Here is an 18,765-nt window from a genome sequence, read left to right on the forward strand (position 1 = left end):
ACTGAGCAGTGAGCTCCGGGAGATCATGTGGACGGCCACATGATCAGTCATCAGTCATCAGGCACTTACTTGGCAAGCCTCGCACTCACTGCCACTGGATCTACATGTAGGAAGCCCCTTCAGGCTTCAGTGGCTTCACGCTCCAGGGAAGTGCACTCACTGACTTATCGTGTGCTCTGCTACAGACCATAAACCTTTCGAATGCGCAATAAAAGGCCGCACAGTAAAGTGAGCAGCGCTAGCTATTGTAGTATCGACTCGGGACGACAGGAGGAGTCATACCAGTAATAGGATAGTAACTGTTACTATCCTATCCTGTACTCTCAGTTTCCCTGGCCCTGCTGGGGGAACACAATCATGGTAAACACAGCTACGTCACGTGTACCGGGTTAGCTATGTGGTTAAATAGCATAATAATTATGCTATTTGCTCACCACAAACAATAATAATTATTATTATTGTTTGTGGTGAGCATGCACTATACGACAGTCATACACACGCTAAAAATTAATATCGCCGATTATCGGTAGCATGGATCGGAAGCAAACGTAGATCTATGAACTAGTAGTAGTATCTACCATGATCTACCCCATGTACTGTACTCTATCACTGTCCGGTGTGGCGATGTTCGTCACAGTGAATCTGACGCATCCAACCTCCTTCAGGTGTACTCGTGACGGTGTAGGAAAGAACACCTTCAGAACACTCACAGGGGTATTCAGAGCTGTGAGAAGTACCTACAGCACATTGTAGAAGCAGGCGAGCAATACTACTTACTAGTATTCTACCCGTACTGTAAGTGGCACTTTATGGTTAGCAAGTGCTTTCCACTGCGCATTCATCTGGAGATGGTGCCGCGTGGCCTTTACTTGGCTTGGCATGCTGTTGCAACTGCTGCGCCGAACAAAGGAGCAGGGAAATCCGGCTTCACATCCTTCTCGCCTGGTGAATGCATCTCCTACCTGCTTCTGATCATTTGATCCTCTGTATACCAGGTATACTGTCGCCTTGTGCAACGGCGGTCCTCAGCAGTCAGCACACGGCGATGCGGAATCAATCATGCATTGAAGATGTACCTCTATTCTTTCAAAGTCCTGTTCCAAGAAAGAGAAGTAGACTGCAGTAACTTGTAGTTACTACTAGTACTTGTCTGCTTCCAACAGGACTACAGTCTTCTACTAGTGTTACCCCTGGTTACCGGCCCTCCCGTCCAAGTCCCAACATCATTCTTAGCTCCGTTTCCTTCCCGCCGCAGTGTGGTCAGCGATGGAGTGCTTTGGTTAAACAATAGTTACATGGTCACCTGTTCCAGCATGGTGGGTATGGGGATTTTTTAACATTGTCGGTCCTGAGGTTTGGAGGTCACCACTGTCGCGAATTCACAGTCACTACTTGTATGTGCAGTGGATCTCGGGACCGATTTTGCGGGTGCACAGGCCCTGCTGACCCTGCAGTAATTTGTAGCTTAGACTGATCAGGAAATTATGCAACCAAAGTGTGGGACATAATTATACTGTAGTCATATACTCAATCTCCGGTCAGCTAGCTGTTTCGACCTTGTTAGGGAGGGATGGAGGGAGGGAGAGAGGAGGAGGAGGAGGAGGAGGGAGGGAGGGAGGGAGAAAGACAGAGACAGACAGAGACAGGATACCCGTCGCTACTGAAAGCTCCATCAGCCCATGCTGCTTCCGTGTGCAACAGGCAAGCCATCAAGAACAGACATTTCGATATTATCTGATAGTTTTCCATCATAGTTCTGTTCAGTGTATTTGCTTTCGTACATGTACTTCTGGTTTAATAGAGTCCAAGGCTGTACATGGAGGCAAATAATACCCTCACGTGCACGTGAGGTGTTCATAAAATCAAGTTCGAAATGGCAGCGACGGCTTGCAAAGAGAGAATGCTGTATACAACTCCCTGGTCTGAGTGCCTCAAATAACAAAGCATAATGCGTGTGTGTGCGTGTGTGTGTGTGTGCATGTGTGTGCGCACGTGTGTGTGTGTGTTTGTGTGTGTGTGTGTGTGTGTGTGTGTGTGTGTGTGTGTGTGTGTGTGTGTGTGTGTGTGTGTGAACTCACATGACGAAACTTGGCTGCAGGCTTGCAATTGGTAAATCAACAATATTTGCAAAAGGCATCATGTTGGACATAGGAAAAGTGGCTTGGAGCAACTAGCAGCATGATCAATGGCTTTTCACGGGTCCCAAGAGCACTCAGCAGTGGGGTTAAGCGTTTTTGTGTTGATAAAATATTCTACTCTGCTAAGTAATTTTGGTCTTCCTCAAGGTTCTGTGGTTTGTATGTCTGACGTATCTATTTTTATAAGAAGCACAAGACAAGTTCATCAGGGATGAAGTTTCACAATCAAATGACACGAGTGCACCTACAATGACTCAACACAGATCATGCAGTGAAGGGATAACGGTTCATTCTCTACTGGCGTGTGCATACCGCACATGTCAGCTCCTTTTCGGCATGATACGGCGGACAGTCGAGCCCAATGCCGCAGCCCGCCTCCACTGGCCAGAGGTGAGCGCCGTCAGTGTTTCCATGGTAACCGGGAAGCGTTTCGAAATGATCGTCAACGCAGACGTACTCGCTGCGGTGGTTGTTGCCGGAGGAGTGATGCGCCGTCATCAGGTACCCGGTGTACTCAACCACCCACTTGGGTGGACAGTCGTTTCTCGCAGGAACCATCAACGTCGTTGTTCTGCCGGTGGCGTAGCATACCGAGCACGGCACGTTTCTATCCTGCAGGGGTGACGTTGACTGGCCGGAGTTGCTGGTGAACTCATACTCCGTGCCGGCAATCTGGCCCAGCTTCTGCACGCCGCTGTTGAAACGGTCGTAGAGAGGCTGGAATGGCAGGCACAGGTAGTTTGCTCCGCCGCCAGCGTGCGAGTAGTACGACCCGGCCATGAAGCCCACGTACGTCAGTTCGGATCCGGCTGGGCACGCCGTTGATCCCCATCTGTTGTACGTCGTACCTACAGTGTTTAAAGTGTGTACAGGCATGTAGGGATGCAGAGATCATAATAATTATAGTCACCAGTAATATACATGTACTACAAGTAGAGGATGAACCACTCAATCACTTCTTATAATCACGATCAAATATTCACTCTGCACTAGTTGTGTCATTGTCTCATGGAAACAGGAGGTCTCTAGCACCTCTTGCCCATACGGACAGACTTGACTATGGGCTAACCGTTACCTCTTTTTAATGCAGCAAAACCTGTGACTAACGACCACCCCCTGCCCTTGGGGCCAGAGAAAAGCGGTCTTTAGTGGCAGGTGGTCTTTAGTTAGAGGTTTTCACCGCACAGCCATAACTGTGAATGTAAGACCGTCCGTGTCTGGCGCAGTGGTCTGTAGTACCAGGCTACTCGCTAGTCACGGTGGTCTTACTGTACTTCGAAGTAACTTAGTTAACCGTTATGTGTGCATGTCATGCTTTGCTTCAAGATATGCAGTGTAAGCACATACCGTATGCGACTCTTAAAGGAAGCAAACAAAAACATAATTCCAAAATAGAAATCAACGATGGCAATGAAATAGTACTTACCAATCTTTGAAATAATACTTTTCAGCTTGTGCACATCCTCACTCAGCTCTCGTACCACTACTGCCATATCACGCACCTTTTCTATTTCAGACCAACACAGACAGGCAGATAGACAGACACACACACACACACACACACACACACACACACACACACACACACACACATACACAGACACACACAAACACCCACATACACACACACACACACACACATACCAACATGCAAACAAACGAACAGATCAGACTTTAACGTCCAGTTAAAACCTTTCAAGGAAGAGCAAACAAGGTAGTGAAGAGCGGATGGCATACCCAGGTGAAGATCATCCAATGATCAAATGGAAATATTTGCCTTTGTCTTGTACCACAGTCAATGTGTGTATAAACAACGCACTGATGAAGCCCTGTCGCTGTACAGGTTGATACCCAAACGGCCCGGGGAGTGCCAGCACTAAATCATAACATCAGTACAACGGCGTTTTGGCATGCCCATCTTTCTGGTCATTTATGAACTTGTTCCTGGGTGATTGCAGTGTGTCACTTTAATGCGGTTCAAATCTTCTGGTGATTAGCTTACTGGTCTTGCAGAACGGTGGCCAGAAGTCACCCGGACAACTGCACGTGAAGTGTTTCGTGTCCACATTGTAGCGACACAGTCCACCGTTCTCACACTGCTTGCGAGAGCACATGCTGTTCTGCTGGGTCACTGCAGTCACAACCCACAACAACAACAACAATACAACAACAACAACAACAACAACAAGGAGAAAAGCAAAGAATCGTTAGTTACCTTTTCAATGTGCAACCGCCAACAGCACAACGACACAGATGAATATTGCCATGGTATGGTGAGTCTGAATTCGGTGCTGATGCGTAGCAGATACCGGCAATTGCTTCCAAAGCCGGACGTTAGTCGAGCTTACCATGACCGACTCTCTGCTCTTCGCAAGTACTTCGCAAGTACAAGTCATGTACATGTACACAATGTCATTGTGAAATACATGTACTGTTACATTTTACTGCGTTTTGAAGTTCTTTTTAGCACTTCCTGCTAGCATGCTATTGCTATGATGCTATCCTGCTATTTTATTTTATTTCATTTTTTACGAGAAACCACGAACCTCGAGAACAGAGTACTGCATGATACTTGATACTGATAGAGCTAGAGGTGGCTGCAGACGCAGCTGTGGTGGTGAAACTGGAGCATCTCCGCCGACCGGGGGGAGGAGGGGGGGGGGGAGTCTCGGCTTCAGCGACACTTCAGTGCACGAAAAAGTGGGGAGGAGTAGGCACAGGGGAGGGGAGGGGGAGTATTGCTATGGTAACTTGAATAGGCGGCGATCTTGGCTCTTTCACGTGACGACATCCGGTAGATCTACTATAGTACATGTACAAGACTGTGGCCAGACCCGGGCAAGGGCAGTTCCTGCCGAGGTGATTACCATGAATAGGGCATTGCCCCGATCTCGAGGGGTTAGGCACAGGGTCGAATGACTTGCACAAGTCACATGTAAGGTATTACTATTAGGTAAGCCTTGTTTGGTTGACAGCATGTTTTCAAAACACGGCGTTGCGTCCTCCGCCTGCCAACCAAAACAAGTCCCATGTAACTGTGTGAACTGCGGCAATGAGATTATAATGAGACGAGTTGGGTAGTGCCCGGGTAACCATCGGAAGTTGCCAAACCTGACACACACGTGGACCTGAACAGTGCAACAGAGCTAGAGCAGGACTACTAGCAGTAGAGGAAGAGCGAGATCGAGAGCGGTTCGCCACGGGGCATTGTGGCCTTTGTGGGTACCTAACAAAATCATTCTCAGCTTCTATTCAGCTTTCACGGTTACCACGTATTTTGTGGGCAGGTGCTGGGCAGGTGCTATCACTTAGTGGCTTCACTGTCGACAGTCTAAATCACGATCGGATCCTGTCGCTCGCAATGTCGAGCAGCAGTTATTGCCGTGTCCCTACTTGGTCAGACCCAAACACACATAATGCACCATAACGGCGGGTGTTGACATCTGCTTTCACGCTAAGCTCCGCATGTGTTGGGCAGCCGATCGACACTCGTTCGTGGAGTGCGGTTGTGCTATCGGAGCCTGTCGTTCACAATGGAAACTGAAACCGCACGATCGGTATGCTGCCTTGACTGAGTGTTACTGTTAGTGTGTATCACTGTATGCTGTATGCTGTAGATATCATCTGTATGCTGTATGCTGTATGCTGTAAATCAGTAGTTCTATTCGACCGATCGGGCGAGTTTTTCATTTCAATCATGTTCCAAGTAATTCTAACGGAAGATAATCCACACGATCTACGACCACACGGGACTACAGCGTACTATAACGAAGAGGCACACGGTGGCATGTGTAATTAGAACCAATGATTGTGGTTGGAGAGTCCCCCCCCCCCCCCCCCCCCCCCCGCGGGTGCAAAACATTCATGTACAATGTCTGATTTATCGAATCGTGAATACCAGCTCTTTTAAAACAAGCAAGCCATGCTGCCACACCACTGCGTGCAACACAGCAGGGACAGTCGGTCTAAGCGTTTACTCATCACACATATACCCTACCTAGCGGAAAACCACAACGGCTCTTACCGGGATTGAAGCAACGGAAGAGTTTTATCCGGTCGCCAGCTCGGCTGATTCCGATGTTGACAAACAGTGTTTGCATGTCCGTGAAGGGTAGATCGGAGAGTAATGCCTCGTCAATGCCTTGCTGCCGGAAGATCTCCACGTAGCGTTCGACGAAATTAGTGGGTAGAACGGCCTTTCGCATGAGATCCGTCATGCAATCCGGCATGCCACTAGGACCTACACGTGTATGTATCGCCACATGCAGCAGAGAGCGAGAAATGGAAGGCGTGTGTGTGTGTGTGTGTGTGTGTGTGTGTGTGTGTGTGTGTGTGTGTGTGAGAGAGAGAGAGAGAGAGAGAGAGAGAGAGAGAGAGAGAGAGAGAGAGAGAGAGAGAGAGAGAGAGAGAGAGAGAGAGAGAGAGAGAGAGAGAGAGAGAGAGAGAGAGAGAGAGAGAGAGAGAGAGAGAGAGAGAGAGAGAGAGAGAGAGGAGAGAGAGAGAGAGAGAGAGAGAGAGAGAGAGAGAGAGAGAGAGAGAGAGAGAGAGAGAGAGAGAGAGAGAGAGAGAGAGAGAGAGAGAGAGAGAGAGAGAGAGAGAGAGAGAGAGAGAGAGAGAGAGAGAGAGAGAGAGAGAGAGAGAGAGAGAGAGAGAGAGAGAGAGAGAGAGAGAGAGAAAGAAAGAAAGAAAGAAAGAGAGAGGCGGACAGGGAGACAGAGGAAGACAGACACAGTCAAAAGGAGAGAACAGGCCACGTGCAGAGAGAAGAAACGGAGAAGGGGAAGCAGGTAGAGGCAGAGACAAGGACATTGGGATTACATTTCGGGACCCTGTTGCAAAGATCAGTTTGTGTCCATTGCAGGATTGATACAAGGCAATGCTGCGGGTGCTGCATCGTCATTCACGCCAACCACAATACCGTTACAGTGTACTTCACTACTCCACGATTCAAAATGTGAGAGTATGAACAGAATACTGCACAGGAAGCGCGGGAGGCATAGGAAAAGCACACCGGCGCTTCCTGCTTTTGTAATACACAATATGTGTACATGTATCGGTGCACATGTACGTGTATGGCTAGGAATATCATGGTGACCATACATTACAGTGCTGCTGCTTCGTCAGATACAACAGTATACTATTACAACAGTATTACGCGACTCCTGACCTTGGTACTCAAAGTCATGCGCTGCATCAGCGCGGTTCATGTACACCACACGCTGACTCCATGATCCACACATCGCACCTCACTGGTTTCGCGCTATTCTGTTTTCACTCGAATCGCCGCGCATACGAACACCTGTGAATGTGCTGGAGCGTTCACAAAACTCAGAGAGACGAAACTATTCGTGTCGATACAAATTACAATGTTCTGACACAGTCCTCTACAAGAGCTGTTACAGTACATGTACTGTACATGTACTGTGAGTAGGCACGGAGAAGTCATGCGTGTAATGGGAACGCGATAAAAGCGGCATAGCAACTTTTTGACCCCATACATTCTTATAATGAGAGTGGCACGTGACGAGTTGCAGATGTCTAACTCCAAGCCGGGCAGTACAGTGTGAACGCGCAATGACCATCACAAGATTACTGCTCTGCTTTCAGGGTGGCATGTGAGGGCTAGATCCCCTAGTGCCCTCCTAAGTACAAGACCACGATACGCGATGGGAGGAGAGTAAACCAATACTAGCAGCAGCGGGTATGCACTGCACTGCTTTCAAAAGTGCTAGAATGTAGTGTTGTCAGGACTTGTGCCAAGTTGTGGTGTCAAAGTGCTGCAGGTTGTCAGGACTAGACAACCACGCAGTAGATATCAGATCTGCAGAGTGCACGTTTGTATAGACATATCCATCATGTTGGTCGAGTTGAAAATGTGAAGAAAGATAATTGCTTAGGAGGCCCCGCCCCGAGAATGTTGCAGCCCACTGGTGCATGTTCCAAGCCAGTCTAGTCTCTGCTCAGTATCCCAGTGAAAGGGGCAGTGGTAGCACTGCGGCAGAGAACTGCTGGAGGTACTAGGTAGCGATGGATGCTCCTCGCAGAACACGTAGGGCTAGGCCCGACGCCGCAGATAGGCCCAGTGCACGGTGAGTGACGGTTGTGAGTGAGGTGACTTGGCTCATGAAACCGATAATCGTATTGATTCCACAGTAATCAGTAGTAGTAGCAAGTCATGACGGGTGCTGTCGAATTGGCGAAGGACTGCCTGAGACGCAGGTAGCGCATCCAAAGATCAGTCTGTTGCTCCGAGTCACTGTTCTTCTTCAGCGCACCTCACCTAGATCCAGAGTGACATCTCCATCTTGGCCAGGACGCACCATTAGTCGCGACTGTCACCCTCTGACGTTCCAGCGGAGACGAAAATTACTGGCACACGGAAGTCTCGGCTGACAGGTCTCCCGCAGCAGAAGGCCTGAATCTGCGACTGGTAGTCACCTTGCTGTCACCTATGCCTCCACTCTACGTCCAGTCGATAGGCCCGAGCACGGCGCAGCGTATACGAGTATCTTTGCTGGCCGGGTCGAATGGCACATTGGCAAGAATTCGCCATTATTACATTCAACACTCTCACGCTTGACACCAGGGAGTCATAGAATATTTTACGATTACCTGGACCTCTGGAGAACTGCATTCGCACCATCCCCGAACTTGAACTGCATTCGCTTCATCCCCGAACTAACTTATACTGCATTCACTGCATCTCCGAACTAACTTGAAGTGTCCACTGAGGCCATCGCGTTGTGGCTTCGTGGGTTTCTGGGCTCAGGTAATGGTGGGGTGTGCAGCGATTACGCAGTGATACGGGTACATTGGATCGGCCCATTGTGCACTTCGTTGGCTTGCCTAATTTCTGCAGTGGGTCGTCGGTCCGGTCACTCCATTCCTGGGTTATGTGTGCTGGGCCAACGACTAGCCTTGAGAGACAAAGACACATTACGCGTGTGTTCGATGGCTTGCCCGATGTGTTCTGGATTGTACCATACGATACTTGAATCGCTTGTTCACACCATTGCCATTGGACCGTCTAATGCCAAGGTATGCACACAGATACATGTAAATCTACGCTGCATTGTGACTGCAGCAGAATGGTGCGGGGGTAGATACCCAGAAGATATCATATCATTGGCATGACCATTGGCCTGCCGATGCGCTGGCAGGATGATCCGCTGTGGGAGGATGTCCGCTCTACACTCTACAGGCCCTTGTGCTGGGTAACGGTGTGTAAGAAACACACTGAAACCGGATACCGATCACTTTCACTTTCAACGACCAAGGAAGTGTCCAGCAACCTTCGTGATGTGGGACTAGCAGTACAGCAGTAGACTCTCGATCAACCCGTGCTAAAGACTTGGAGAAAGGGACCCTCGGGCGATACAAAGTCCGCTCTAGTGCTACCATCGCACGAAACACCACGGCCTCCTTTAAAATGAACTAACTTGGTAACCGCAGAAATAGGAAGTGTTGTTGTTATTTCACTCGACATTGAATCGAAGCAGATTTCAAGCACATTCGCATCTTTGATTATCTGAAAATCGCCTTGATCCTCAAGCAAATAGAAAACGCCACCAATTGATACATTACAATGCAGTCAAGTGCACACGATCGCTACTCGAAGGTAGGAATACACACGAATACGCCGTGTGACACAGGACAACCCACGTATACGAAACGCGCAAGCAACTACTTCGAGTACACGTTCCAGTAAAATCCGCTCGCTGGTGGAAAGGATAATGAGGTAGTCTTGGGATACCCTCCTTCCTGCTGCTTTCACAAGCCAACCCACTATAGCCTACAGCAGTATATCCACAAATCCACAAGGGGCGTCCGCGAACAATAGGATACATGCCTCACGTTCTCTCTCCAGTTACTAGTAATCCTATCATGTTATGTTGCTGTGTGGTGGCCCAAGGATACCATATTGGTAATATGGTCGTCTGCATCCACTCCATGCCAATACACAATGTCACACAGAGGGGAGGGCGTAAGAAAAGCATATTGCATGATAAGCAGTTACAACGTTATTCGCAGGCACAAAACTTACGTTCATTGCTGGATGGGTTGTAGTTCATTTGCGGCGGCATCGCACCTTGCATCTGGGCCACCACCATAGCAGGCAGCAACACCAATAGTACCGAAAACGGTCGCAATAAAACGGCACAGCTGGTGAAAAGTGATCCACTCAGCGGATCATAACAGTGCCGACTTCTCAACTTATATTCCATGCTCACTGAGTATTTCTAGCAGATCAGCTGAGGAGTTCTGCTCTGACAGTTCTCGGTGTTTGAGTATTTCACGTTGAATATTCAGCAGGTCGCAGCTAACTGTGGGCGATCATCGGAAACGTTTGCTTATCTGAGATGATAAACACTTCACATGCCACACACCGCGGCGATGCAAATCTACCCAGAGTCTACCACGGACTAGCAGTGCCTCGTGCTATTATCCCAATAGCAAATTCTAGGATCTTGGTCCTTGGTCTCCTGATTCTTTGCCTCCTATTCAACTCTACTCTGTTCTGTAAACCAGCGTCCTCTTTCTGATCACCCGTCTTCCAGCTGTACCCTGCAAGAAGTGAGCATATTCGGAGATGGATGGTCGGGTAAAATGCACCCCACACCTTCAAGAAGCGGTTGTGCTGCTGCTACTGCCACCCCTGCTGCGATTGTACTCCCCTACTAGCTATCATCAGTGTAGACTGTAGCGTAGGCTGCTGCTGCTGCTGCGAGTGCTGTTTCATAGGCATGCATGTGCTCAGTCATGCACGCATGTCTAGACCTGGCCTGGCACTGGTAAGCATGGTAAGGCATCTCTTTCAGTTTCACTCCGTCCGTCATCAGTAGAGTACAGACCACAGTACAGACCACAGTACAGACCACAGTACAGACTACTGCAGTACTGGGTACATGTTAATGTTCTTGACTGGTACCTTACTATAATACTGAGCTGCTGGCGTGCTGCTGCTCTAATCCCGAGTATCCCCTATAGCAACATACTGTCATCCAGCTGTCACCTGCTTCATGCTGACATTGGATCATCTTTAACCTTAATTAATTACGCCTCTCTGACGTCGCTACTCCAGCGGCCACCAATAGTGCCTGCCTTGCTACTGCCGTACTGGCAGCTGTGACTGCAGAGTGTAATGGGCACTGACTAACTTCGTTGAACAGTGGTGTGTGCTGTGCCAGTGTATTTGACATGTAGACGGTGTCTTGCTTAGAGGTGTCTAGCTGCACCTGCATCGCAAAAAATAATGATAGACACCTCCTGAAATACACTAGGCGTGCAGTGATCAACGACTGGCATCATGGCATTGCTAATGCTCTGCAGATATTGCCTCTCCTATCCCTTCCTTGACACATTTTCACACATCTTATCGCTGCACCGGGGCTGTTACATATACTGTGTTAGCTTCTGTACTGTAAACACTAGAAACCTCAAACGTGCTATTACTAGTATTAGAGAATATGTTAGTGCATATGTTGGTATGGTGACACAGCATGGTATCCTCATTGGAATAGTACCATGCTTTTCATGGACAGAGGATACTCACTAGTGGTTCCACGCAAATATGCAATGTAAGGATACGGACAGAAGAACGAGCAGTTGCTGTTTCGTAACTCTGAGTTTCACGAATTGAACTGAATCGACCATCAGACGAATGTAAGAATAGTGGATACAAGCATACAGAAGGGAAACAAAGCGTACTGCAAAATAGTCTTTCAGGTCTGTAATAAGTCTAATAGAACTAGGTACTAGCATACTAGTATGTTCAGTTGTTCACGTCAATATTGATAATAGCCATTCACCCCAGATCACAATAGATACAGAATCGGGTCAGGCTAAACTTAGTCCTTGATGAATAGAAGCGCCACGATGACGTGTGCACTCGGACTGCACTGCAGCATCATCGTCACCATGGCATGGTTGATTCGTAGTACACCAGGGCGCGCCCCAGTTACAAACACCGGGATATGCGCGCAACATGCGTGCGTGCATGTATGTGTGTGTGTGCATGAGTATGTATGTCTCTGTGTACATGCTTGGTTTTACTCCATAGCACAGAACAAAGGTGCGATTCGATTAGAATACTTCTAACATGGGTCTGGGTGAAGGCAAGAAGGTCACATGATGAACAAGACCACTTCATACACTATCCGGCTGTCAGTGTATGAGATGCACTGGTGAGCTGCTCCTACACTGCCCCTCACGGCCTCAGTGATTTTCTGTCTTCGCATGGCACTGCTCCTCCACTGGGCATTGGTGCATGGCACGCGGTTTCATTGTCATCAGACGTGTCCAAGCGTAAGGGTATTATGATCCCCTAATTGGTTTCAGACCCACAGCATCATTCTGCATTCCATAATTCTGAAAGGCACTCCGCAGCTGTTCATTTCTATTTGTGGAGAGCCTCCTATGTCTGGTCATGTCGCCATGAACTTAAGTGTGATCGCCTAGAATGCCATTACATAATATTATAATGCAACTGGATACCCAATGGCGTGTTGATAACACGTTGTTCGTTCCCAGCAGCATTACGTGGACGTACACCACGGCAGTGATAGTTTCTGTTGATGTAAATGGTTGGTGGTTTGGTCATAGATGTACATGTATGGATAGTAATTGTTGCGGTGTTCTGTCACGCTCCATGCAGTTAACTTGCCTTCGGAAACTGCTGATCGCTTTTGCGGTCATATCCCCCCCCCCCCCTCTCTCTCTCTCTATCTTCTCCCCCGCCCCATCGAATTAAAATTTATTTTCCCCATGTGGAAGCCGCCTTGATAGGCTCTAGCTCTGGCCTGTGGTGTATCCCCTATACTAGAAATAAAAATACAGAATATACAAAGTACTCTCTCTCTCTCCGGACGCCATCTTCTTCCAACGATAACCTCACCCAATGTTCGTGATCACGATCTATTCAGAACAAACTGTTCGGTACTCCCCTGTGAGTGCAGTAGTCATTTCCGGCATCGTAAGATTTCTCACCACGCTCAGGGTCCCATCATCATACCTGTCGACATGGCTCCTGTCTGATTCTCTACAGCTTTGAAGGCCACAAACAAGTTTACAGCACACAGTTTTGAAGGCTTCACTGAATGCCACAGAAAACCTCTAAGAACAGGGTGTCGTCGATGATGTTTGGTAGGTTGCCGCAAGCCAGTGGTACGACGCTGAATGCACGTTAACATTATAGTCATGTAGCTGTGCTTATTACATACGCGTATACGTATGCCATGAAAATGACACTATTATTAATATTTAGATGGTGAGCCAAGGAAAAAATGTATCATGGAAAAATGTGGCCACAAGTTATGCGATCGAGTCCACCAACTAAACCAGATTTCCCGTCATTCCTCGCCAGCATTCCTTGAAGCATTGGAATGTAGCTTGTGCTCGGCTCGATGGCGCTTTACCTTCTCCTCTTTGGAATTAGCACTAACATCCATGAACCTTCCAAGTTGGAAGGCCGTTGGTTAGCGCTATCGAGCAGTGTTTAAGCTAACGTTCATGCCGTGGAGTGTCTCAGTACTCCTTGTCAGTTTTTGTGCTAGATTGTGCACGTCTGACTGTTCAAAATCTGGTTTGGTTGGTGGACTCGATCGCATAACCTGTGCCCACATTTTTCCATGTTATTATTAACATTAGTGATTAGTGTCAACCAGCGAGACCTTCCAGGATATTCATGAACCATTGCTGGCCGCCATCTTGACTCATGGCATAGCCTTGCCTTTCAGCCAGGTGCAACGTCATTGGTGACACAAAACGGTACTATCATGGTGAAGGCTGTCAAGAGTCTAAATATTGTTAGGATCCTCGCTAGCTGCAGACCTCAGCTCGGATAGATATTGAGTTTTGCCCGTCTTCGGTTTGTCTTTAGGAGAGTTTGACTGCCATTCACAATCAGCCTGAGTATTATGTAGCACCAGCAGCATGTTCGCTGATCTCATCAGCAAGGGCCAGCCATTCACCCTGCCATGCCAGTGTGATCCTGTGTCCATTGACAGGACAACAGCTGGACAGCAGGCGTCGCATTTCTTTCAACATTGCTAAACCTTCTATTAAAACTGGCGTCGCGTGACGTATACACTGGCGCATGTGTATGGCACCGAAGCAGGCCTGCTCGTTGTTACTAACATCGGAAGTCCTGGAGCGGGCGCTCTGTCTTGCCATGATCACCTGAGCATGAACGTTAATAAATTTACGCGGTGTTACGACCGCTGTGGCCGGTCGAGGGCCGCTTCTCCTGGACTGGATAGAGCGCACGAGATCAGGAAACGCTGAGTAGCTGCATGCTAGTCCCGCCGGTGCGCTTTCTAAAAGCGAGCACTCAGAGACACCTGGTTCTGTACTGGCCTTGACGCCAAGGTGAAGAAGGACCATCTCACGCCATGTTCATCGACCTCTATTACACAAGCTATTAAATCAGAGGAATACTTTGAACGTAATCTGCGAACTGCTTCTCTCGGAGAGCCCTCCCTGCAAATGCCTAAACAGACCTATGGTACTAGTATTGCTTGATCCAATACACCACACCACCACATTGCGCTCTTGGCCGATCCAAACTCTGCACTCACATCACCATCACCACAGCGAGGACAATTCCGGTATATGGATTGATATTGACAATGACCCTCCAGACAGCTTGGAGCTTGCTCGATATTAGATAAACCTTGTTTTGTTGAAAACCCGGGGTGGAAGACCACCGTGTTCGGAAACAGTAACCTTTCTACACCATCCATGGTTGGTAGAGCCCCGGATCTTGCGACCATCTGAACCGTATGGGTGTTACTGTTAGCCCCGGTTCTGAGTCAGTGACCCTCTGTATTCTAGGACCGTGGATGGTTGTAGAAAGGTCACTGTTTCCGAACACGGTGGTCTTCCAACTTGTTGCATGCTGTCACCCAACAACGTGTTTATAACAAAACAAGGTTTATCTAATATCAAGCAATATACTAGTACAGTGGTCCCTCTATAATCCGGCACCATTTGTGCCACGAAAATCTGCTGGATTAGGGAGGGTGCTGGATTAACAAATCTGATTTACTGCTGCAATGTGCATGAAGAGGACATTTGGCTACTGAAAATTGTGCTGGTTTATCGAGGGTGCTGGATTATAAAGTGCCGGATTAGAGAGGGACGACTGTAGTACCATAGGTCTGTTTAGGCATTTGCAGGGAGGGCTCTCCGAGAGAAGCAGTTCGCAGATTACGTTCAAAGTATTCCTCTGATTTAATAGCTCATGTAATAAAGGTCGATGAACATGGCGTGAGATGGTCCTTCTTCACCTTGGCGTCAAGGCCAGTACAGAACCAGGTGTCTCTGAGTGCTCGCTTCTAGAAAACGCACCGGCGGGACTAGCATGCAGCTACTCGGCGTTTCCTGATCTCGTGCGCTCTGTCCAGTCCAGGAGAAGCGGCCCTCCACCGTGGATGGTTGTAGAAAGGTCACTGTTTCCGAACACGGTGTCCTCCACCGTGTTACATGCTGTCAACCAACAACACAGTATATTGCTTCTTCCTTGTGGTGTTGAGCACACTAGCAATCTGGGTTCTGTACTGCATGGCATCAAGAGTCCATGGAGGTAGACTCTTGATGTCATGATAAACACAGTCTGCAGCAGATGCCTGCGATCATACCAAGATTTTCATTCCTATGACGGCATGACCAGATGAGGTTGGATACTACCAATAAAAAGTAAAATAGGCTCCAGGAAAGAAAAGGGAGTGCAGTATGAAACGAAACTCCGATGTTGAGCCAATAATAAATAGAGAAGAGAAAGGAACATATGGATACGAGTTAAGAGTAACTGTCCACCACTGTAACTAGATACTATACCTATACTGTCAGAAAGTGCAGCAACTAGGCGCGAAATTGACAAGAGTAATGACTAACTCGTATCCATATGTCCCTTTCCTTTCGCTATAAAGAAAAGGGAGCTCTTCATACTAACGCTACAATAGTCATGTATACAACTGAACTGGTTTCCAACTAGCTATTTCTACAATCATCATTGATTTAGCTTTGCTCTCGGAGCTCGATGTTTTAACCAACGGAGTAATGCCTTCGAATCTCTACACACGGTGTATTAAACAGATGTCTAGCTCCATTAGACACAACCGGATGGCATGCATCCGCTTTGTAGAGAGTGTGCGTGAGGAGAGCGATCGATAAAACTTCACCATTTCACCGCTGGAGAACATGCATCGCAGGGACGACCGTTGCTAACCTGGAGAGACTCGATCACAAGCCAACACACGTACAATACACACACACAAGACATTACTGCAGATTCAGCCGAGGCGCGGGGACTCAGCTCAGGCGAGTGCCTCGCACTCCGATCTTTATGTTATCACTATCAGTATCAGGGGTTCCGCCAGTGCATCATCATGCCATGGCAGTGCTGTAATCCCCTAAAGTTAAACATGACATCGTGTACAGACTCAGTGCTAGTCTTTAGTAGCATGGCCGCCATGGGCATGGGTGTTAGCAGAACAGCTTCATGTGCGCAGTCACTTGATTCTGGCCTGGTACACCCATACCGGGCTGTAACCACCCCATCGTTCCTATCTTGATGCCGCTGTGAAGGTATACCACTCCTCTTCTATTACTAAAATAGCAATACTTTTTTTTATTCTTCGGAAAACACTGAATTGAGATAAATAGTATAATTATGACGCCATGCTAGACTAATGACTACTTGAAGTATGTGGAAGGTAATACTGCATACCAGTGTAATGAGAGTTCACATAATAATAGTAGCAATATTTATCATGAAGTTGGTTGCTCCAACGAGGAGCACACGCTTCTTGCCGAACTTGACACTTGACTGACTCACGACTGCCATCCGGAGCACACCAGGAGCACGTCGCACCTTCCGCTCGGCAAACCTGAAAGAAAGCACCACTCCCTGCTCAATACACAGTGTTTCGGGGAATTCACCCCTCATCAGTTGAGCTTGAGTAGGCTGAGGAAGATTGTGCCTGAAAAGCACCACTTATATACTGCTCTCCAGGCCAAACCATCACCAGGGATACAAACTTACAGAGACGCTTTGTTTCCAGCGCGACAAACACCTCGTGAAGCCCCAGGTAGCAGCGTGAGTCAGATGAGGGGTGAGGGGTGAATTCCCCGAAACACTGTGTATTGAGCAGGGAGTGGTGCTTTCTTTCAGGTTTGCCGAGCGGAAGGTGCGACGTGCTCCTGGTGTGCTCCGGATGGCAGTCGTGAGTCAGTCAAGTGTCAAGTTCGGCAAGAAGCGTGTGCTCCTCGTTGGAGCAACCAACTTCATGACATTACCGCCGAAGTCGCAACTTCTAAGTTCGTATTGTTGTCCCTCACGCGGACGTGCGACTAGTTGTTGGAGGTGACAGCGTTGTGAATAGCTATACATAGTATACTGGCTCTCAACGTCTGTTTAGCACAACTCCATGAGCGACTCTGACTCACGCTGCTACCTGGGGCTTCACGAGGTGTTTGTCGCGCTGGAAACAAAGCGTCTCTGTAAGTTTGTATCCCTGGTGATGGTTTGGCCTGGAGAGCAGTATATAAGTGGTGCTTTTCAGGCACAATCTTCCTCAGCCTACTCAAGCTCAACTGATGAGGGGTGAATTCCCCGAAACACTGTGTATTGAGCAGGGAGTGGTGCTTTCTTTCAGGTTTGCCGAGCGGAAGGTGCGACGTGCTCCTGGTGTGCTCCGGATGGCAGTCGTGAGTCAGTCAAGTGTCAAGTTCGGCAAGAAGCGTGTGCTCCTCGTTGGAGCAACCAACTTCATGACATTACCGCCGAAGTCGCAACTTCTAAGTTCGTAATATTTATCATGTATTGTATTTCAAGTCTGTGTTCGAAACTTCATAGCAGTTTCTCCAACTGCAAGAATCGTGCCATATTGTAGGGAGAGTCGGCTACAGCTTGACTGATGGATGAAGACGACTGAAGAGCTGCAGAGTGACGGCTTTGTGCTCTTCCTGGGCAGTCGAAAAGGAAGTGCATTGCATCCTGGACGACGCCAGGGCAGAAGACACAGTGAGGCGAGTCTGCAGCTCCAATGCGGTGGAGGTAGCTATTCAGAAGACTACAGTGGCGGGTCATCAGCTAGTTCAGCTTACAGGACGCTTTCCGTGTCCGAAGGTCACCGAGCTTCTTGGTGTCGAGCAGTGGTGGCAATAAATAGAATTAGCTCTGCAGTCATCATGAAGCATCAACGAAGTCGAAAGGGTTCCATAATCAAATTTCATGACACTAGTATCATCAGTGGAATATCGTGACTGCAAGCTCAGCGAACAATGCCAATGGTATGCGTTCCGTAATGTGTGACCAGCAAAAAAAGTGATAAAATAGAAGGCAAATGGGGTGAGACAAGCGCATTGTAGTACTACTAGTAGTAGTAGTAGTAGTAGTAGTAGAAGAATTTATTATTTTACTAGGGAACTCCCAACAGGCGTTGCCTTTTTACTGGGAACCCTAGGAATGACTTGGTGCTTGTGACAAATGCAGAAAGGGGCTTAGCTTGACGACATCCAGGTGGAAGCATGTTCCATCTGTCTGCTGCCAAAAATGAAAATAGCATTTAGGCCGTAACGAGACGTAGCTATGGGTAGGTTCAGAGCGGCTGAAGCTTGACCGCGA

At 48.2% G+C, this 18,765-nt stretch overlaps 1 protein-coding gene across 2 annotated transcripts; it reads right to left on the reverse strand.

The window, feature by feature from the left end:
- Positions 1 to 1,722: 1,722 nt before the first annotated feature.
- LOC135805790 (uncharacterized) lies at positions 1,723 to 10,712 on the reverse strand. 2 transcript variants are annotated; one of them, XM_065319889.1, is made up of 5 exons: positions 10,183 to 10,712; positions 6,163 to 6,378; positions 4,141 to 4,269; positions 3,565 to 3,645; positions 1,723 to 2,986 (listed from the first exon to the last, which is right to left on the reverse strand). In XM_065319889.1, the coding sequence occupies exons 1-5, from the start codon at positions 10,361 to 10,363 to the stop codon at positions 2,433 to 2,435; spliced, it is 1,161 nt and encodes a 386-aa protein (XP_065175961.1). In that variant the 5' UTR covers positions 10,364 to 10,712; the 3' UTR covers positions 1,723 to 2,432. The 2 variants fall into 2 exon arrangements, with proteins under 2 accessions (XP_065175961.1, XP_065175962.1); XM_065319890.1 differs by lacking the exon at positions 10,183 to 10,712 and adding an exon at positions 7,306 to 8,293.
- Between the last annotated feature and the right edge of the window lie 8,053 nt (positions 10,713 to 18,765).

The sequence above is a fragment of the Sycon ciliatum genome, chromosome 1, assembly GCF_964019385.1.
Source record: "Sycon ciliatum chromosome 1, ocSycCili1.1, whole genome shotgun sequence".
NCBI lineage: Eukaryota > Metazoa > Porifera > Calcarea > Leucosolenida > Sycettidae > Sycon > Sycon ciliatum.